The sequence below is a fragment of the Chelonia mydas genome, chromosome 14 (assembly GCF_015237465.2).
Source record: "Chelonia mydas isolate rCheMyd1 chromosome 14, rCheMyd1.pri.v2, whole genome shotgun sequence".
In the NCBI taxonomy this organism is placed as follows: domain Eukaryota; kingdom Metazoa; phylum Chordata; order Testudines; family Cheloniidae; genus Chelonia; species Chelonia mydas.
This window is the reverse complement of record NC_051254.2, coordinates 19,042,324-19,065,332: the sequence shown is the minus strand read 5'-3', so window position 1 is coordinate 19,065,332 and position 23,009 is coordinate 19,042,324. Positions and strand designations below refer to the sequence as shown.

At 40.6% G+C, this 23,009-nt stretch overlaps 1 protein-coding gene across 5 annotated transcripts in view; it reads right to left on the bottom strand.

Annotated features, from left to right (window-relative positions):
• NARF (nuclear prelamin A recognition factor) overlaps positions 1-22,964 on the bottom strand; it is a 37,580-nt gene extending 14,616 nt beyond the window's left edge. The window contains exons 1-7 of one of the 5 annotated variants that reach the window (XM_043528958.1): positions 22,845-22,904; positions 22,169-22,219; positions 13,722-13,896; positions 12,827-12,907; positions 10,015-10,158; positions 7,635-7,767; positions 5,423-5,557 (exon numbers count right to left, since the gene is read on the bottom strand). In XM_043528958.1, the coding sequence (XP_043384893.1) occupies positions 5,423-5,557; positions 7,635-7,767; positions 10,015-10,158; positions 12,827-12,907; positions 13,722-13,748 (520 nt within the window). In that variant the 5' untranslated portion in view covers positions 13,749-13,896; positions 22,169-22,219; positions 22,845-22,904. Of the gene's footprint in view, positions 1-5,422; positions 5,558-7,634; positions 7,768-10,014; positions 10,159-12,826; positions 12,908-13,721; positions 14,001-15,111; positions 15,509-22,168; positions 22,220-22,386 lie in introns of those variants that run through there. The other 4 variants (XM_043528957.1, XM_043528959.1, XM_007072511.4 and 1 more) reach the window with 4 other exon arrangements.
• Between the last annotated feature and the right edge of the window lie 45 nt (positions 22,965-23,009).

The following is a 23,009-nucleotide window of genomic DNA, read 5'->3' as shown; positions in this document are numbered from 1 at the left end:
TCTGTGTATTATTGTAAATATTAACAGATACATTCTATCTAATGTACTTTTATGTCCCCACTGCTGTAGCATCTGACCGCCTCACAATCTTTAATGTATTTATCCTTACAACATGCCTGTGGGGCGGGACAATGCTATTATCTCCATCGTACAGCTGAGGCGCTGAGACACGGAGGGGGTCAAGTGACTTGACTGGGTCACTCAGGAAGCCTGGAACACAGCAAGGAATTGAACCTGGTTCTCCCAAGTCCCAGGCTAGTGTCTAACCACTGGGCCTACAATGTGTCTATTACATTGGTAGATTTATATTTTGCCACTTCAAAAACTAAACAGTACAGAAATGTTAGGGTTAGCCCAATATGTTAGCCCACAGGCAACACCCACTTCACAACAGACAAGCTCTCTGTCCCCAAACAGATTAGTGTTTGTAAGAGAGATACAATGGCTACAGAGCACATGCTACCAGGAAACGTTATATTTGTAGGCCTGTGGTAATCTTGAGATTTGGAGACCATACAGAAGCAGCACTATAAAAGTGAAGACATTACACACTACTTATACATGCGGGTCAGCTGAAAACAGGCACTTGGACAAATAAAAGCAGACACTATTGTAATCAGGATGGTACTCAGATGACACCTTTGCAGTATGAGGAGAATTATACAAGGCATGTGCACTTTAGGGGAGCACTAGCTGTCCTCCTGCCTGGTGTTCCCAACTCTGGTTAAAAAAAGAGACAATGAGACTGTCCAGTTTCACAGGAGACCCTAACAGGCATTTTTCTGCATTACAGAAACACCCCCCAACTTCCCTCCCCCCAACATACATTTATTTATCTGTGCTCAAGAGAAGCAAGGGCTAGTTAGTTAAGGGATCTGCATGTCAGGACTGAGGTGCCCTGTCAGAGCTATGAACAAGAAGTTTGTATTGTGTTTACCTTCATTATGCCTGGTTCCAACCAGTGCTATAGGTCTCACCTTGTCACACTCAATGTCAGATGAAAAATAAATAAATGTTCCACATTTTTTACTTTTCTTTTTAGTGCCTGGAATAAAAGTTGGACTGATAGCACTGGAATCTGAAGCCCTTTAACAATTATATGACACCCACACACCCCATATCATGTACATGACTGTAGAACAGATTATGCTTCTAAAAAGAGGAAAAAGAAAAGGAGTACTTGTGGCACCTTAGAGACTAACCAATTTATTTGAGCATAAGCTTTCGTGAGCTACAGCTCACTTCATTGGATGGCTTATGCTCAAATAAATTGGTTAGTCTCTAAGGTGCCACAAGTACTCCTTTTCTTTTTGCGAATACAGAGTAACACGGCTGTTACTCTGAAACCTAAAAAGAGGTAGTACCTCTTATTTTAAATTAGAAGTTTTCCACTACGTCACTCTAGATCAATGTTCTCAGAAGGCCCTGCCCTTAAACATCTGGCATGATTTTCATTAGTCATCACAGTGCAGTGCCTAGGAAGCTGGTTTTCAGAAACCAAATGTTTTCAATATTATAAATCACACAAACCCAGTGGAGTTCCATTAAAATCCAAGCAGCTGCAGACAGCTAGGTAGGCGCGATTTATTTCATGTGCTCTTCTACCATGTATCTATAGGTAGGAAACAAACAAGTTTCCATTAGCTCCAGCTTCACAGGGGCATTAGTCACTGTTTAGTTATGGAAGTAGCTTTTGTGAATGAGCAATACAAGGCTTTTATCTGCACTTCACACATGCACTGTTTGTTTTTTGCCTACTCATCAATAGGTCTGCAGAAACTTGACTGCTTCTTACTGGAGTGAAGCACTTCTACTTAACCATACAGACTCCTCATATGTTTGCATTAATTCTAGGCCATCTTCTGGTTTATATTAGCTTTAAACTACCAGTTCTGGGTGTTGCTGTTTTTTTTTTTTTTTTTTTTAAGTCTTATGAAACCACAAATCAGTGTGTAAATGCTCCCAGGCTCAGTTCATGTATTATCATCAGTGGTATCTGCTGTATGAAAAATGGTCTAAAAATGTGTGGTTTGAACACCTACATATTGCTATAAACTACAGAGAAATACGGAGCCAAATTTATCATCAGCATAACGCCATACACTTCAGTGGAAAAAAAGTGAGAATGAATTTGGCCCAGTGGGCCAAAGACATTTGAACAGGCCTGAACAGTCACCTAGTAGCCATGTACTTTCCTGCTATTTGTGACTGCCTGTCCCAGTCCCTTGCTTTAGGAGTCAGCAGGGGATGGGAATTTTTTGGGAACAGCAGATCAATTCCAAGCGGGAGTGCTTCATGTCACTCAGTGTTGACCAATCTGGCCAATTAAGGAACACAATCAACAAGAGCTAAAGGATAGTTTAGTCTCTATCAGGCAAACGGCTGATTTGTTGTGATGCCAGGTCTTGAGTAGGGGATATAAAAGCAGAAGTAAAATGAGAAATCCTCACAGTTCCAACAGGAAAGCAGAGAAACCTCATATGATGATAAGATTAAAATGCATCCACAAAAGATGACCCTTTATCATGGTCTCTGCAGTCTTATAATCAAAGGAGAGCATTAGTTTGAATCACAGATCACTATGTCATTGTATACTTAAGGGCAATGGTTCAAGATGTGGAGAACTACACCCTGAAAGAAACAGAAGTGAAACTGTTGTGCCTCAATCTGGAGTGATCTTCTGTGTACAGAACACTTTTAAACCAATATTGAGATAAAGGAATGCACCCTTTAAACAAACAGAACTTCTGGGAGCAATTTATATCATAGGTTCGTAGAATGGAAACAAAAAAACCCCCAGACATTTGAAATAAAGTTGAACATATTTACTATACATCTAGAGAGCAACTGAGCATGAGGTATCATTGTGAATGACAATAAAACCTGCAATCAGAGAGTTGTCTACCACAATATTTTGCTCCTATTTTGCAGCAGTGGTGCTGAAAACATCTGACCTGTCTCCACTAATACTTATACAATAGCTTGCACCAATGCAGTTGTGCCACTGCTAAAAGCAGGTGCCAAACTTAGTGTGTAGATAAACCCATAAGTGCCCTCCATTAATTGACTGACTCATAATATCCCTCTGAGGTGAATAAGTGTTATTATCTCTGATTTGTAGACGAGGGAAAACAAATTTCCTCTGGCTCAGTTGTAACACAAAACCACACTTATGGGCAATTATTCTAGAGCCCACTATACTCTCTGAGAACCTAATCCCAGTCCCAATGAAGTCAATTTGGGAATCTTGCCACTGATTTCAATGGGAGCTGGACTGGCCTCTAAATGTTAATTACCGGTAAATCACGAGTAACAAGATAAATTGAGTGCTTTTTTGTTTAAACCTTGCAAGCTGCAGGGAAAGACAACATATGGCACATCTGCTTCTGAACACAGGAGACAAAACAAACTAGAACGCTTTTTTCCTAACAGACGAACCTAAAGGGTATTCTCCTCCTGATATATACATGCAGCTCCTAGAAGTGTATGTTCAACACATCCAGCAGAGAATATACAGAAGTTATCCACCCGACAAAGATACTTACCTTTACACAATAAAACGTAAGAGTATAATTTAAAAAAAAAACAACCATCATTTTCCAGAAAACAAACAAACAATCTATTCAAAATTATATGCCCACACATTTTACATTAAATGATAATGGCAGATTATGGAGATTGGCAACCCTCCAAGGAAAGCATGCTATGTTTGTAAACCATCCTTCATTTCTCTTTTGTAGTAATATTTCCTGACTGGAACACTGCCCACTTGAACTAGTTAATATTAAACTATTTAAAAAAATAAATAAATCCATTTTTGGATAGAGTACCTCCTCTTAAACGATGTGTCCTGAAATGTACAATAATTATTGCTAAGAAAGCATTTTCTGCTCCTTTGTTGATGTTTATAAAGGATTTTTCAGCAAGATCTTCAAAGGTATTTAGGCTCCTTACTGCTATTGAGTTCGGTGAGTAACTTCCTTTGAGGATCTGGGCTAAAATGACTAGCTAACTGAGTATACAGGGGGATAGCATAACTGACTATACAAAGTAAACAAACTGGGGAAAAAATTGTCCCCTTTAACTTGTCTTGGTTCCAGTAATGGTAGGTGTTCCCTGTAACAAGGCATACACTTCTCAGAAAGAAATGTGATATTTCAAGTTGATGGCTTCCCTTCAACATTAAATTGTTCCACTCACACAGTCATCGTGAACATTGTTTCATTTCACCATTTCCTTCCATACTCCAGTGCCAAGTTAAAAACTTTGCATGGGTTAATGGAAGTCATGATTTCTAATTAAAGCACTTAGTAAAAGTATATTTTTCTTAATGGTGCTCTTCAACAGGAAATGTTTAATTCAAAGAAACGGAAGGCAGAGCCAAAACCACACAGTGAGAGAAGAATGATGTAGTGGAGAGAGTGCTGTGGTTTAAGCACATGACTCAGAGTCAGGAACTCCTTAAATTCTAATCCTTGCTCAGACTCCTTTTGATGCCTTGGACAAGACACTTAAGAACGGCCATACTGGGTCAGACCAAAGGTTCATCCAGCCCACTATCCTGTCTGCCGACAGTGGCCAATGCCAGGTGCCCCAGAGGGAGTGAACCTAACAGGTAATGATCAAGTGATCTCTCTCCTGCCATCCATCTCCACCCTCTGACAAACAGAGGCTAGGGACACCATTCCTTACCCATCCTGGCTAATAGCCATTAATGGACTTAACCTCCATGAATTTAACTTAAGCTCTCTGTACCTCAGTTTCTCTATCTATAAAATTAAATAATATGTGCCTCTCTCACAGGGAGAATGTGAAACTTAACTGGTTAACGGTGTGTGCAAAGAGTTACTAATTTTGCTTCCCTGAACCTGCAGTGTGCAACAGACCCTGGTTGAATTCACACTCAGGGGAGGGTAGGCAGCATTTGCACTACTCATCTTTCTCACAGTTCTGCTGGATGACAACAGCTTTAAGTTGCAGTTGGAGCTCCATAGGAGAACCCCTATGTCAGATTGCCTCAGGGATGTAGTGATACAGCACATTCCATATCCAACTTGGCCACACTCTCCCCATCTACACTGCCCAATTTTGTTGCTATCCTGGCTCCCTGGCAGAGAAGAAGCTGCATGTGCCATGTGGTACCAAACCCCCTGCTCTCCAGTAGATTTTCTTCCATCGCAGCAGCCTGTTTAACTCAGGGCTGAATCTAGCTCCATGTCTGCAAAGAATCTGAACAGTGCTATAGCTGCCAAGTATTACTACAGGAAAGGAGGATGTGCTGTAAGATTCAGAATCCTTGAAATATAGAGCCCAAAAATCTTATGCTCTACAAGATACACAACTAGAACTGCACTATTTTTATTTCAGTAGTGATAAATGGGGGACTATACAATACTGCAGAGTTAGGGACTCAACTTCTCACCAGGACAAGCAGAGGCAAACATTGGTAAGGCATGTTCCTCCTGGTTCCGCTGTCGATACCGCTGCACAAATTCCTTCTGGCTCTCCAGGATACTGAAATCAGCAGCTATAGTGGTGTCAAATACATAATGCACCCCTAAGAAACAAAAGGACAAGAATATGTGATGAATTAACTCCTGGAGTGTTTTGCATCTCACAGACCTTCTTCCCCATCTCCAGGCTTTTAAGTAACCTTTAAAAACTCAAAGAAACAATGCACAAACCCTGCTTGCCCTCCAGTTTTTGGCACACTTTTAACACCTGCAGCATACTTGAACAACAAAACCATAAATCTGAAAGCACATTGTCTGTGCCACAGATTTTTAAAAAGCTGCTGACTTGTTAACAATATGAATCCCTTCAAAACTTCAAAAGGAAATCTGTTTCCTTATAGAAAGTTTGCCCATTAGTGAACACTTACACCCTATTGCAGAACTCGGCTGCTGGCAAGGACTCAAACTATGAACTTTATTTTACAACCAATGCTTATACTTATCTGTACGAACTTTTATATCCCTGCAACAGGACAACCTTCCACTGATGCCCTTGCCTAAATACTTGTAAATACCTGCACAATGTTCTGTACATCACCAAAGGCCTCCCATCTATTTACTTGTCAGTGTGTTTCTATACAGCTGTAAAATATTATCTATACCATTGTACCTAGTATAATGTATTCCCAGATAATGTAAACAATCTAAAATAAATTTGGGGCCCACCAATACTTACAGTGTTCCTTTCAGATAATTATTTCCCTTATTAATGGGAAAAAAACAGATCAGTTACACACACTTATAACGTTTGTTCTGTGGAAAACTATGACATAGATCTTGGAGGAGGAAAAGTGTCTTCTTTTCCCTATTATTTAAGTAGGAAAAACTATAGGAAAGAGGAAGTTTTAGTAAAATGGTACACATATAGGAAGTGTTAGAAGCACATGGTATATGAGACATCAAAAAAGTATAGTTTTAATATCAAATAGAGAGACTGCATACTGCTTGGAAAAAATTGTTGAAACAACAGTGAACAGGAACAAAGAAGCAGAACTTCTAAGACTATTATCAGTACTCAAACTCTCAAAGGATTGGTCTGATAGCATGAGGAGTAAAATTCCCCTTAGTAAAGGTATATGGAGAACTGTGGCTTCACTGAGCTCAATGATAAAACTCCTATTGACTTCTTTGTGGCCAGGATTTCCCCCATGGACTGGAAATTAGACTATGACAGTCACTTGTGTTATTTCTAACAAGGTTATCTCTTCCATAACTAAAACTTCCCAGTTTCTTTCAAAACAGTTACTCACAGTTGGGGCTTCCTTCTGCTTCCACTTGGCAACATTTCATACGTTGCAGCACTTGACAGATGGGTCAATAGTTTTACTTTCCTTACCTCACACTGGCCCTTTACAGGGAGGCCCAGTAGTGACACTCACCACCCCCTAGAGGGCTGCAAGGTGGTTCAAACTGGCTGCTTTCTTAAACAATTCGTAACATTCCTTTCCAAAATTACTTTGTCTTCAGACAATTACAGCAAATAAGGAGGTAGGTCCCTGTATTTCCACAGCACCCTCAGCACACATTTTTGCTCCTGCTACATATATTTTTCAGTTTAAGTCACGTGGGGTAAAGGAACTCTGAAAAAGTACTTTGTAGGAGCTCTCTTTGATAGTGATGAAGACAGAGGAGGATGCAGCTGTTCTCCAAATCAATCACTCCTGCATAGGGTGACCACCTGTCCTGAATTGGGTGCGGGGCGGGGGCAGTTCTGAAATGCAGAGTTCAAGTCCTAGTCCTGGACTGAATGACTCTGAGACAGCATTTGTCTCGGATTTGTGGTGCTGCTCCACACCTGCCCGAGACGCAGGAGAAGTGCCCGTCTCTTTCTGGTGGGGGGGGGGGGAGGGGCTGAGATGGGCCAAGGCCCCACACCCTGGCCAGACTGGAAGCCGAAGTCGGACCACGGTTCCAGGGACCTCAGGCCACTGTGGGGAGCCCCAGACAGTCCACCTGCCCTTGGTGGCGTGCCCCAGGGGGCAGGGACATGGGTCAGGGATTGCAAACAATTGCAAAACAGTCTCTTATAACTGGACAGTGCTGCAAAATTCTGTCAGGGAAGAAAGAAACGCAAGATAACCCTGCTGTGTTCTCCCAGCGTAATAATGAATCAGAACCTACCAAGACTTTTGAGGAAACCACAGAGTCTCTTAGCTGCATCATTTACGCACAGATTGAATTTAGCAGCAAAATAAGGCAATGACTGAGGGCATATAGACACTGCCAACACTTTGTGTTTTGAGGTATCACATTTCTGGAAAATAAACAAAGCATGCAGGTGGATTATTACAACAGCATAAGGTCCCTCTCCTTCTCATTCCCTCCCCATCCTCAAGAGTCGCTCCTCTAATTTCCTACGCATTAAACAAACATACCATGAAAGCCCCAATGAAGCAACTACCATGCTTACAGAGAGTAGAATGGAATTTCCTTCTGGTTCTGTTAATGTTGAGAGTCACTCAGCTGGAGAAGTTGCTGTTGTATGACTCAAGGAATTCCATCCCTCCCAGGACAACCCTATCCTTGGCTTGTTAAGCAGGCAAGCAGAGTTAGAGAATCAACATTTACAGGATTTTGATAATTAAGGGAAGCATAATGCTCCCAAAATATGGGAAGAGCTTGGAAACAAATATAGGTGTTTAGATTAAGGTTTACAGGAGCATGGAGATTTGAAATTTTAAATTTGATCCTTCAAACTAAGGATGTGATCCTGAGAGATGCCCCAGTGGCTTTAACTTCAACTGGAATTGAAGGCATTCAGCAGGACTGGACCCTAAAACAAACCAATCCAACAATGCTATATATGCACAATCAAGTGTGTTTGGTTGAAGAAAAAGACTGATGTGCAAAGGTAACATTCTCGTGAGGATCACGTCATATATGTGAAGATGTACACTTTGTGTTTTAGTTAGGACATGATGCTTGTCGTGTATGTTCCTCACCAATGGTAGTGGAAGACTTAAAAGACACAAGCAATAAAACAGGAATAGAGAAATCCTGCACCAGATTACTTAATAGACATTAGAACTGGAAGAAAGCAATAATTCTGCTACATTTAAATCTTTGTCTGTCTCACACTTACACAACCACATCATGCTACAGAATCAAACCAGTCCTAAAAACTGGCTAGAATATTCTGGGAGGAATCCTTACACTGATAGTACTTAGATATATCAAATAGGTAGAGAGAGTGGTATCAATTTCAATTAAAAATGAAATTTTAAGAGTAGCTGTTGCCTCCTGGGTGAGAGTACAATAGTCCGGAGTGGTAGATTATTAAGTCAATGTCAAGATCAGCAGACTCAAGTATTGTGTGTATTAGGAAAGCTGCCAAAGAACCACCCTCAGCAATAAAATGGCACTCTTTGTGTCAGACAGAAGCTATAATTTTATTTATTTATTTTGCAAGAGGAAAAAGAACCCAAGATACACATCTGAATACACACCTTTCAAATGTGCCTGGTATCATTCATACCTTAAAGCATGTACTAGAACAGGGGTGGGCAAACTTTTTGGCCCGAGGGCCACATCTGGATATGGAAATTGTATGGTGGGCCATGAATGCTCCCAAAATTGCGATTGGGGTGCGGGAGGGGGTGAGGACTCGGGGGTGGGGCGAGAAATGAGGAGTTCAGGGTGTGGGAGGGTGCTCCGAGCTGGGACTGAGGGGTTCAGAGGGTGGGAGGAGGACAGGGGTGCAGAGTCTGGGCAGCACTTACTTCAAGTAGCTCCTGGAAGCAGCAGCATGTCCCCCCCCCACCTCCAGCTCCTATGCAGAGGCACGGCCAGGCAGCTCCGCACACTGCCATGTCTGCAGACGCCCTCCTGTAGCTCCCATTGGCCACGGTTCCCGGCCAATGGGAGCTGCAGGGGCAGCGCTTGGGGCAGGGGCAGCGTGTGGAGCCCCCTGGCCGCCCCTACACGTAGGAGCTTGAGTGGGACATGCCACTGCCTCCAGGAGCTACACAGAGTGGGGCAAGCCCGACCGCATTCCCCGGCTGGAGTGGGAAAAGCCCCAGACCCTGCTCCTCAGCGGGCACTTGAGGGCTGGATTAAAGTGTCTGGAGGGCCGGATGCAGCCCCTGGGCCGTAGTTTGCCCACCACTGTACTAGAAACTAATGGTACAATTCCATTTTTGCAGTCAGGTCTTTGATAACAATATGCGCAAGGTATGAAATTATCTCATACTTTCACCATGATCACAAAAAACAGAATGCCTCCAACACTCAAGAAGTGTATGTTTTACAACACTATAACTGCACACCCAACAGTTTATTACTGAAGTTATGAGATAATCATCATGCTTTGCCCTACAGCTTCTTACTTATGCCTTACAGAATACATCTCATAAAATTTAGATTACAGCCATGATCTTACTTTTACGGATGAAGTGTTTTAACTGCTATACTATTCAAGGGTTTTTAGTTATCACTGAAACGGCTTAGTCACTATCTCACATCCTTCCTCTCACACAAATTCCTGCATGCTTTGTCACTTTACCTTGTTAAGGTTGAGTATGCGAAAGAGTTCCTTCTGATTCTGCTGGAAAATCCTGACACCTTCTTCTGATGTCACACAGTTGTCACAAGCTAGGCAGTCACTAAGGAATATTTTAGCACTAGCCAATTTATGGAATTCACTTTTCTGGAAATGAAAGGAGATTGGATAAGCTAACTTTCAGGGCCTTTGTACTGGCTTATTTAAACTCCAACTGTAGTTCTGTTATTTTGTTAAAAACACAAGACCGTCCCCCTTGTGTGTGTGTATCATTTAAAATTAGAAAATGGTCTATTCAGTACCTCTTGATTTCTTGGCCCCTCTGAAATTATTAAACTGTATTATTCTATGCCAAAGCATTTTGAGATATTGTGTGGTATCTTTCAGAAGATACTAGTGGCAAAAAAATTCAAACTCAGAATTTTGGAAGTTAAGCATCTAAACCCTATCCATATTTAGGCACCTGAAGTGGCTTGATCTGAAGAGGCATTGAGCATAGCATCCATTAGCTTCACAGGCAGTTGCGAGTACTTACCTTCTCAGGCTTCTTCAATGCCTAATATGTATTTACATAATTAACATCAGACACCCAAGTCTGAAAACTTTGGCAATAGTTTTTAAGGGCACAAAACAAAGGAAAGGTCATATCGTGATCACTTGAGTCAGGCAAACTGTCTCAATGGCTTAAACAAGATGAGTCCCATGTCTATGGGAAGCAGGATTTGGCCCTAAACTTGCATTGTCTTTGTGTTACATTATATGAATGACAGCTCTGTAAGGGATCTCGGGATCATAGTGGATCACAAGCTAAATATGAGTCAAAAGTGTAACACTTTTGCAAAAAAAGCAAACATCATTCTGGGATGTATTAGCAGGAGTATTGTAAGCAAGACATGAGAAGTAATTCTTCTGCTCTACTCCACACTGATTAGGCCTCAACTGGAGAATTGTGTCCCGTTCTGGGCACCGCATTTCAGGAAGGATGTGGACAAACTGGAGAAAGTCCAGAGAAGAGCAACAAAAATGATTACAGGTCTAGAAAACATGACCTATGAGGGAAGATTGAAAAAATTGGGTTTGTTTAGTCTGGAGAAGAGAAGACTAAGAGGGTGCATGATAACCCTTTTCCAAGTACATAAAAGGTTGTTACAAGGAGGAGGGAGAAAAATTGTTCTTCTTAACCTCTGAAGATAGGACAAGAAGCAATGGGCACCAAGGAAGGTTTAGGTTGGACATTAGGAAAAACTTCCTAACTGTCAGAGTGGTTAAGCAGTGAAATAAATTGCCTAGGGAGGTTGTGGAATCTCCATCATCAGGGATTTTTAAGAGCAGGTTGGACAAACGCCTGTCAGGATGGTCTAGAGAATACTTAGTCTTGCCCTGAGTGCAGGGGACTGGATTAGATGACCTCTCGAGGTCCCTTCCACTTCTATAATTTATGGATGGAACATTATTTGTTTGTTTGAGGGAGGAGGAACTTCTGCAAAGGAGAGAGAGAGAGAGAGAGACTTCCAGACCCCTTGCAAAACTCTCAAACGAAAAGTGTTATTCAGTGTAATTTAGCAAACCAGGTATGAGACCTATAGCAACATTACCTCTTTCACCTATAGTTAGAACATACTTTTATGCGGTTTGAAGCGTCAAGCACCCTCCTCCTTTTCTTTAAAAAAACAAACAAACAAACAAACAAAAACCCCAACTCACAAGAAAGAAATTTGTAGGGTCAATTTTTGCATGGAAACTGTTGTCTTGTATATTGCATTTGCCTTGAGTTGATCCTACAAACTCTGACTTGTGAGTAACTTTTACTCAAGTATTCCATTGTCGTCATTTGGACCACTCATGGGAGTAACGATTTCATGGGTTGGACCAGATCAGGTCAGATGCTGAGCACCCTAACCTTCTACTGATTTCACTCAGAGACAAAGGCGTTCAGCCCCATGAATGATCAGGCCCTTAGAATGCAAGATGCTTTTTTCAGGGGGGAAGGGAGATACTGTGTCATTTTAAGTGTTGGTAAAGTATCAGCTGCATATCATTCTGTAATTATGAACCACATTTATTTGGAGGACTAAAAGTGCAAAAAAAAAAAAAAAAGGATTGATTGAGATACAATAAGAACAGGCACAACCCCACTCCCCCCCTTTTAAAAAAAAAAAAAGATTCGAGGAAGCATTTTCAGACTTTTTGACTCTTTCTACAAAGCCACTGAAAGAAATTACCTCGTGGGTGCTCTGCACTGAGTGCTGTTTTCAATTTCATCCTTCTTAAGAAACCATCAATATAATGAACCTGCTTTTCATAGCTGTTGAATACTCGCGTATCCCATTGACTTTAATAGGAGTTCCAGGTGCTCAGTACTTTTGAAAAACCAAACCCTGTGTTTGTATCCCTATCCCTAGAGCCCTATGTGGATACAAAATTTGTATCCGCATCTGATCCACAAAAATGATCTGCAGATATCTGCATCTGTGGATATCCACAGATTTGCAGAGCTTTAGATATAAAATGCATCGGTTTCCATCTGCGATCTGCAAAAATGCTCCACATATATCTGTGGCTATAAAGTGGATATCCGCGGATTTGCAGGGCTCTACCTATTCCAGCTCCCTTCTGGATTATTTTCTGTCAATGGTTCTTATAAGTAGGGCTTTGGTTTATAAGTACAGTGCATATTTTTATTCGTGTATAGCTTATCCGAACATTTATTTATTCTTTTCCAAAGGGAAAAAAGGCACAGAACAGAAAAGGCTAAAAATCAAAGCAATAATATACCTTAGATTAATAAAATCATTTTAAAAAAAAGGAACATTACCTCCTCATTTTCATCATTTGTGCTCAGTGGATCAATCGATGTATTTTGCTTGTCATCATTTTTCTGTTTTTTACTACATTCCTGAAAGAGATAATAGAAATGTGTGTTATAAACAAAAAAAAACACTACTCAAAAAACATTTTTTTAACTAGGTCTATGACTTCAGATAGTGTGTTACATTTTCCCAACATGTTTATTACAATGAAAACATTGATGGGAAGTTCACCTGCTTGGCTTTTACAGCTTTGGGTGTATTTTTAACACTGGGGGCAGGGATAAGGAAAGAGAGTAGAGAGAAATGACTGCAGTATATATGGCAACCACTATAGTATACCATAAATTAGTCACATAAAGCCATTTGAAACGTAATCAGAATATAATGAAAATTGTATAAAAGATCTTGTCACACACAAAAAACCAGCATCAGTAGGTTACATTAAATGTCATTTCCATCACAACTTGCCCAGAGAAATAAATATAATTAAACCTTTCCTGGGAAAAAAAAAAACCAGGTTATAAATTAATATTTGAATGGTATCAGTAAGGTAGAATACAAGAGGCAGGCCCATTTGGAAGTATGGGCTGCGTACTGGCTATCTGTGACCTTGTAATCTATAACAAAAAATTCTACTACAGCACCACCTGTCTCAGAGATAATATATAAAAAAAGTTCAAGTCACTTAACTGTGCACTGGCTGCAACTTAGCCCTACCCTGAGGTATAAAGTTAAGTCCTTCCAGCAGCCCAGACTTGCATTACTTATTCAAAAATGGAAACCCCTTGAAAGACAAAGGATCCTCACATTATGTAACAGATCAAGCAAGTGCCTGACCTGGGGTGGAGTCAAACTACCGACTGTTTCCAATGCATAAAGTCGTAAGAAAATAGTACTCACTTTTTTGGTGCAGTTTTCACACTTCATCTGTGAGTCTTTGTATTACTTTTTGGTATGTCTATTAAATTTTTAAAGGTGATTTTCTTACTACAGAAGAGTGTTATTCTCTTTATTCTACAGGCAGAGGAAGAAAGGAGGAAGCAGCCGGACTTCAGTGACTTTGCTTGTCAGCTCTCTGCAATAATAAAAGCCCAAAGAGCAAGAAATTAGCCAGCTCTTCCTTCCAATTCCTGTTGCCTTTTGTTGTTATTATTGCCCTACTGCCCTCTTATGGCACTCCTCCTGATTGGCATTTTCAAAAGCCATTGAGATGCCCAGGAGTGGGAGGGTCTGACTGCACAGCAGCCAATTCGGTCTTCCTGTGGGTGGGAAGGACCTTTAGCTTCTTCAGACTCTATAATGGACGGTTTAAAAAAATAATCCTCACACCACACGTTGGAGAATTTGCTAACATTGTAATGAGTAACAAATACCGCAGAGGAAAAGCTTTTAGGAAGATCAGTGGGCTAGATGCAGGGCCTGCAACCATCATGATTAATGGCTTTAATGTACTGTACAGAAACATTCCCCTCCCCCACCCCCTTGACATGCTTAGAATACAAATCTGTAACCCATGACTCTGATTCATGTTCATTCTGTAGATTCTGGCAGCGAATACATGTTGTTTTGGGGGTCGGTGATTGTGGTCATCCTTATATTTTGCACAGGGGTAGCAAGCTCTGACACTACATGCAATTGATGCGAAATGAACATGCAAAACCAGGGTGGTAAAAGGGGTCACCCCTGCACATGCAGAAGAGACTGTATCTTGCTCTAAGACCCGAGGAGACTTAGGATACTGCTTCTCGAGGGAAAGCACAGCTCTCTTCTTAATAATGGTGGGAGTGCTACATAGTGCTGGTGTAGACTCTGTCTTGCTGGATCATCAAAGGAGGGGAACAACAGGTTCACACCGTCACAACGGAGGAAGAAAAACTGCTTTTGATTTGAGTCTCTTGAATGTGGTGGCGTCTCATTCTTTACTTAAGCGTTTAATAGCCCCCCTTTTAATCATATACACAAATCTCTCTTCCCTCATCCCAGTGATTACACAAATCGCTCCGTGTACGGCACCTTAAGCCTTGAATTCTGATCATTTGCAATGAAACGATTCATGATTCTCACTACCATCAACGATTTTTCCCGCAAAGTCAGCTCAAGGCTAACAATTTCCCATTGTCACAACCGCAGTACATTGCTTGGCACCCAGATGCAGAACAAAGACATAACATTTTTTGTCTATACAAACACACAGACGTGCAATCACAAGCAGTAACAAAATAACCGCCATGCAGCTAAAGGAATGAAAGAGAAGGCTGAGAAAGGAAGGGAAAAGAATCAGATACTGTACCTTGCTGCTGACTTCATTTAACCTACAATAAATTATGTCTTGGCTGGTAGAAATTAAAGAGCATGAGGTAAAGCCTGGAACATGCTGCAGCTATTAAAGAGATCCATATATATATTAGGGGGAAAAACTAGGCAACAAGGGTAGGGCGGCAAGCACAGGCTCCAGTAAAGGAAGCGAAATGCTCTTGTTTTTCAGCTCTTATTTAATGTAAAGTCTTTTTGTCCCGCTAGTGCCCTGAGCTGTTCCCCCAACAGCCTCCCACTCAGTTGGAAGTGTTCATTGTAGACCTGAGCGCTGTCACGTAGTCCCAGGCACTTGTCTGGAACTGCAAGGGACAGCGCCTCTCTGCTGCAGACGACGTAAACGGAATGCCTCATTCTCACAGCTAGGCTAGGACTGAGTGGGAGCCACAGCAGCAAAGGAGCTTCAAGACTGACATTTAGACATTGCTAAAGGGCACTGCCTTGTTTGTACACTCTTCCCCATTCCATACAGGATGTGCTTTTCTCGCGTCTCAAAAGCAGAAACTAACGTGAAGTTCTATAGATCTCCTTGAGGATTTTTGTGTTAAGACATTCCTATATTAATGGAGCTTTTTCTGTTGCTTTTTTCACTATGACTATTACAAAGAAAGAGAGCTTATATCAAACTATCTAAATTGTAGACCTACTTGCCCCAGCCTGAAGGCTGTCCCTACTGCACATATATTGATTTCAATAAACAATACATGAACACAACTGCACTATTTGCTTGTATCTTCATTGAGAAACAAATAGAAATTTCTTCTATATTTTTCAGAGTAACAGCCGTGTTAGTCTGTATTCGCAAAAACAAAAGGAGTACTTGTGGCACCTTAGAGACTATGCATCCGATGAAGTGAACTGTAGCTCATGAAAGCTTATGCTGCTCAAATAAATTGGTTAGTCTCTAAGGTGCATCCGATGAAGTGAGCTGTAGCTCACGAAAGCTTATGCTCAAATAAATTGGTTAGTCTCTAAGGTGCCACAAGTACTCCTTTTCTTTTTGCTTCTATATTTTTTTCACTTGCAATAACAAAAATAGTAGGAAAGCTGCTTTGCCCACACCCTGCAGTGAGAAGGGAAGCTGTCTGTAGGCAGTATTTGGCTCTTTTGGTGCCCCGAAGCATAATTTAAAGTGCTGTTATAAATCAGAAAATGGCATACAGTAGAAACATGTAAACTCCGTAATTATGCACAGTAGTATGAAGCCTCATATATCCTCTTCATGACAACTGTACACACATTCCCCTTAATGAGACAGTTAACATTAATGCCAAGTCATTGACATATAGAGAGATTGGAATAGCTTTTCGTGCTGTTCTTGAGTTTGTTTGTATGTAATATTCAACAATTACATAAGGACAAAACTTCTTTCCTTTTATTTTTTTCCCTCTGAGTTTCTCTAAGATAGCTCCTTCTAGATTTAGGAAGATTATGGAAAAATCATGTTACTACAGCTAAATAAAATGCAAATGATAATTTCCTGTTTCTATAACTCTGGCTTTCATGATTTAGTAAGCACAGTACATGTTTCACTTCTCTTCCGAGGCCTTTGCCACTTTTTAGCCTTTAAAATGTAAATGACCTTGAATCTGTTTTCATGTAGATCCCAACTGGAAGCCCCAGTTATAATGGTATTATTTACCATAAAAGTTTTCCTTCCCAAAACAGCAGATACACCCAACTCCATGAAAAAGACTTCTACAATTTCAGCCGCAGATCCTTATGCACCTGGATCACAGGTTCAGCATTTTCAGACATTAACACAAAGGTCAAATTCAATATTGGGATCTCTTTTCCATTTTATCTTTTTTAAAAAAACCAAATAAATGTGCAGCTATGCACATCTGGGCAGGAACATAAGAACGGTCATACTGGGTCAAACCAATGGTCCATCTAACCCAGTATCCTGTCAATGCTAGGTGCTTCAGAAGGAATTAACAGAACAGGTAACCATCAAGTGATCCATCCCCTATAGCCCATTACCAGCTTCTGGCAAACACTTCAGAGACTGTGCATTGTGTGAAGTAGTACTTCCTTTTGTTTGTTTAAAACCTGCTGCCTCTTAATTTCATTAGGTGACCCCCTGGTTCTTTTGTAAAAACGTAAGGTACAAATTTACAGACTAATTTTGGGTCTCTCTGTTTTTGGGTGTCCAACCTGAAACATCTGTGACCCCAGACATTTATGGCCAGAAGTGCCAGCATTTGCATTTCCCATTGACTTTATTAAGAGTCATGAGTTTTTGGCACTTCTGAAAATCAAGCCAGGATGTCTCACATTGGGAGTCCTGAAGCTGAGGCATCCAAAATCAGTGGCCACTTTTGAAAATGTTAAGTGAATGTTACTGTACTCATATTGCAGAACTGGCACACAGCTCAGTTTGAAGTATTCTTTTCACAGCTGTGACAGTCAGCATTTCCTGTGTTTCTGCCATCTCGATCCCAAATGCTGTCGTTCTATTTTACTCTCTTAATGTCATTTTTTTCCCTACCGATATCACACTCGGTCTGCAGCTGTGAACAGTGTTTGAAGTTAGAAGTAAGTCTCTAAACATCTCAAGACAAAGGATTATTAGAGGGTGGCACTCCTCACGATATTTTCAGGTTGTGAAAGGGTTTCCTGGCCCTTAGATTATAATCTCTAAAATTGGCACAATTATTCTTCCACTGTCAAATTAAATTATATATTTTTAAATTAAATATTTATTAACTTTTGAACAGGAAATATTAAAGAATACTATACTCCCATTTTTGAAATTTTTCTGTTTCCCTCATAGGTCTTTGGATTCCTACAGTAAAACAGCCAGAATCCTCATAAAAACGGCAAGCTTCACACAAGCACATTCTAATAACATCTTGGACACAGGCTACTTTTGACATTTTATAATTACACAGTTATTCCTCTACTCCAGGAACACATACATAGATTTCCCCAAGATCAGCTGATTAAACTGCTAAGAGCCGTCAGCTATTTTTGCTTTTGACTCTGCACACGCACCTGGTAAACTAGATGGAATTGCGGGGGGCAGTAAGGCTGAGCAGAGACTATAGGAGGAGGGTATAGCATATGAGGGAGAGAGCGGACTCTAAAAAAGCCAGCAGAGATGTGGAGGACAGGCAGAGTGAATGGATCATAAAGGTTGAGTCAGGATGATTAAAGGATTATATTACTATAATTAGGGGCAGGAGGATTTAGAAGGGGCAGGAGGGTTAGAATTTAGAAGGGATGTGCAAGGCATGGGTGCCTGATGGAGAAATCCCGTGTCTCTGTGCTGAGGCATTAGCACTTGAAGGGATCTCCTGGCGCTCCTGCCTCTACTTCCTGGCACACTTAGGCTGCAGAACCTTCATGCATCAATATCTTGACCCATAAAGGTCTGGCACTCCTGGTCACTACTGCCTCAGCTCTCCGGAGCACCAGTCTGTAGCACCATGAAGGCAGAAGGTATTTGTGCTAAACCATCATCACATCAAGTGGCAAGTGCTCCTTTCAGTGCTGCTACCTTGCTGTGAAGAAGTAGAAGCTGCAGTACTGAGTGGACCCTTTAAGTGCCAGTGCCTTCATGCAGAGGCATTGGGCTACCCCACACTGCTTGTATAGCTTTGCCCACCCTACCCACAATCTCCCAACTCCTCCATACCTAATTTCCTCTCCTGCTCCCCACTTACCCAGTCACCCCTGGGCTCTACAGCTTCCCATTCACCCACGTGCAGATGTGAGAAAGCTTGTTAAAAGCAGCCCATACCAAACCAGCACTCTGAGCCAGAGTTGTCAGTAGCAGCTTTCCCCACAGGCAAGAATGCTTTGAAAATTGTAAAAGGGGCAAATTTACGCTTTCACCCCTCACAACTGTCAGTTGTTTCAAGAACTGAAGAATAGAACTTATCATGGAGTATGATATTGAGCCAACAAGAAATCTTCAAGGTGCTCTAGCCCTTGAAAGTATATCTGTTATATGAAAATGTAGAACAAACATTGCAGCATTCTGTATGCAGGCAGGAAGATAGAACACTAAGTTGTGGACATGGAAGAGAATTTTACTGGGTCCAATCCTGCACTTCTTAATGCGAATTTTGCCTGAGTAAGGCGTGCAGGAACAGGACTTATGCATGTGCATTTTCTTGATTATAAATGAATGGGGATAACAAGTTTTACAGTGTGGCATTGGTTTTATTAGTAGAATTAATTCTAACACAGTCTCATTAAACCTAGCAGAGTAGGTAGAGGGAGACTTTTTTCCTTATTTCACAGTAGGATCATGATTCAGTTCACTTTATAGACTATCAATTAATGATTTTCTATTTAGTCTATTTCCCTTCCAAAAGTGAATATTATTGTACTGTGAAGATTCATAGATTCCAAGGCCAGAAGAGACTATTGTGATGATCTAGTCTAACCTCCTGTATAACATGCATGGGCCATAGAACTTTCGCAAAATAATTTGTAGAGCAGGTCTTTTAGAAAAACATCCAATCTTAATTTAAAAATTGTCAGTGATGGAGAATCCACCACAACCCTTCGTAAGTTCTTCCAATGGTTAATTATTCTCAATGTCAAAAATTTACAGCATTTTTCCAGTCTGAATTCGTCTAGCTTCAACTTCTAGTCACTGAATCACGTTATACCTTTCTCTGTTAGACTGAAGAGTCCATTATCATATTTGTGTTACTTCTGTAGGTACCAATAGACTGTAATCAAGTCACCCCTTAACTTTCTCTTTGTTATTCTAAATAGATTGAGCTTCTCATGTTTATCACGATAAAGCATCAGGGGGTAGCCGTGTTAGTCTGTATCCACAAAAACAACAAGGAGTCCGGTGGAACCTAAAAGACTAACAAATCCGTAAGTCTTTAAGGTGCCACCGGACTCCTTGTTGTTACTATAAAGCATGTTTTCTAATCCTTTAATCATTCTTGTGGCTTTTTCCCCTTTCCAATTTATCAGCATCCTTCTTGAACCACCAAATCTTTTTCATTCATTGCTTCCCAGGATAGAGTTCCCCACCATAGAAGTCTGGTCTACATTCTTTGTTCCTAGATGTATATACATTTACATATAGCCATATTAAAAAGCATATTATTTGCTTGTGCCCAGTTTACCAGGCAATCCAGATCACTCTATATCAGTGATCTACCATCTTCATTATTTACCACTCCCCGAATTTGTGTCACCTGCAAACTTTACCAGTGATGATTTTGTGTTTTCTTCCAGGTAATTAATAAAAATGTTAAATAGTGTAAAACCAAGAACCAGTCCATGCAGGACCCCACTGGACACACACCTGTTTGATGATGATTCTCTGTTTAGAATTACATTTTGAGACCTATCAGCTAATCAGCATTTAATCTGTTTAATGTGTGCCATGTTAATTTTGTATCGTTCTAAAAAGTTTCTTTAATCAAAACATCATATGGTATCAAGTCAAACGCCTTACAGAAGCCTACATATATTATATCAACACTATTACCTTTATCAACCAAACTTATACATTTCATTAAAGATATCAAGTTAGTTTAATAGGATCTATTTTCCATAAACACATGCTGATTGGTATTAATTACAGTAATATAATTAATCCCATATCAGCTGCTTCATTATGTTGCCTGGGACTGATGTCAGAGTGATAGGCCTATAATTACCCAGGTCATCCTGTTTACCCTTTTTAAAAATTAGCACAATATTAGCTTTCTTCCAATATTCTAGAATTTCCCTAGTGTTCCAAGACTTATTGAAAATCAACATTAATGGCCTCAGCTAGCTCTTTTAAAACTCTTGGATGGAAGTTATCCAAACCTGCTGATTTAAAAAATGTCTAGCTCTAGTAGCTGCTATTTAAGATCTCGTTTGCATTAATTTATTATTTTATCCGAAATTATAGCATGTAATATTTTTTTCCTAAACAAAAAACATAAATTTTAAATCAGATATTAAGCAATAGACAGGAAGAGTAAAGAGAGATAATGGATTGAGGAATGTCTGAGAAGTCAGTATTTGGCAAAGCACATTTTATTAAGAACATAAGAATGGCTATACTGGGTCAGACCAAAGGTCCATCCAGCCCAGTATCCTCTCTATCGACAGTGGCCAATACCTGGTGCCCCAGAGGGGGTGAACCTAACAGGTAATGCTCAAGTGATCCCTTTACTACCATCCATCTCCACCCTCTGACAAACAGAGGCTACGGACACCATTCCTTACCCATCCTGGCTAATAGCCATTAATGGACTTAACCTCCATGAATTTATCTAGTTCTCTTTTACATCCTTTTATAGTCCAAGCCTTCACAACGTCCTCAGGCAAGGAGTTCCACAGGTTGACTGTGCAGTGTGTGAAGAAGAACTTCCTTTTATTTGTTTTAAACCTGCTGCCCATTAATTTCATTTGGTGGCCCCTAGTTCTTATATTATGGGAACAAGTAAATAACTTTTCCTTATTCACTTTCTCCACACCACTCATGATTTTATATAGCCCTATCATATCCCCCTTAGTCTCCTCTTTTCCAAGCTGAAAAGTCCTAGTCTCTTTAATCTCTCCTCATATGGGACCCGTTCCAAATCCCTAATGATTTTATTAATAGTTAAACTGATTTTAAAAATACTAGAGAATTAACAACCCCAAGCATTCAAAAATCGTGAGTCATTCCCCCCAAAAGCCATGAGATTGGCTTTAAAATCATGAGATGTACAAAAATAATAATGTTGGGGTTCTTCTTATTTGCCTTTTGGTTTTTTGAGCCTTAGGGTTTGCATTTTTAAGTTTTTCTGCATAACAAAGAGGACTAAAAACATACTTATAAAAATACATAAGATGAGATCACCACATAATATCATGACTCCAGGAGCTGAGGGTTTAAGAAAAACATCAAATATTGCAAGACATTTGATAAAATGACCAGAAGTGGCAACACTGTTACAATTTAGCACTAGCTTAAAAGTGCAAAACAAAATGTACTGTTTCTAATAAAAATTCACAAGGTATAGTAGCCTAATTTTTTTTACTGGACTAACAGAAAGTATGGTTGTATGAATACAAACCTTTGAGCCAAAGAAGTGTTGATATCGATCTCCAAATTCATGCACAAGTAGCTGTTCATATATAGACACATGTATATTAACAGCAAACATAGAAAAGCAGTGTTTTCTAGTGGTTAGAATAAGGAACCAGAAATCAGGATTAAGGGGTTCTATCTCCAGCTCTGTGACCTCCCAGGTCTTGGTTTTCCTCATCTCTTAAATAGAGATAACATACCCACCTCCATAGGGTCGTGAAGCTCAGTTAATGCACATAAGGCACTTTGGGATGGCAGGTGCTATAAGTGTAAGCTATTATGTGGTCACCATCAGTGACACCGTGGGGTCTCCGAGTCTCCTTGGTAGCTGTATAATGCATGAACCAGGGCCAGCATGTGGCCAGATGCTATGCTACAGTGACAGCTGTGGTATGCATACTCTGACTGAACAGGGCTGCCCAGAGCACAAACAATAGAACTAGCTGTTTAGGCCCCAGCTTCCCATGCAAGCTCTGAAATTCTTGCTCTACCACCTCCTATGAGGATGCACTCATCAGCAGGTTTCTCACTGCCTCCAACCACAGCAGGGGAGGTCACGGTCCACTGCCTAAACTTCAAGGACTCTAAGTCCTGCAGACTGACCTCACTCAACAAAACCATCCTCCTCCCTCCAGGAGTCTCCCTAGCTCTACAGTGTTTACCTAAGGCCTTCAGTGCAAGAGTGCCTCAGCCACCATCTTGGACTTGGGTAGCTGTAAGACCTTTACTTAACAGGCCATCTTGAATTTGGGCGGGAAGGAGTTAACGTAAGCTGCCATCTTGGATTTGGGCAGCTGTAATAACTTAATTTAACACGCCATTTTGGA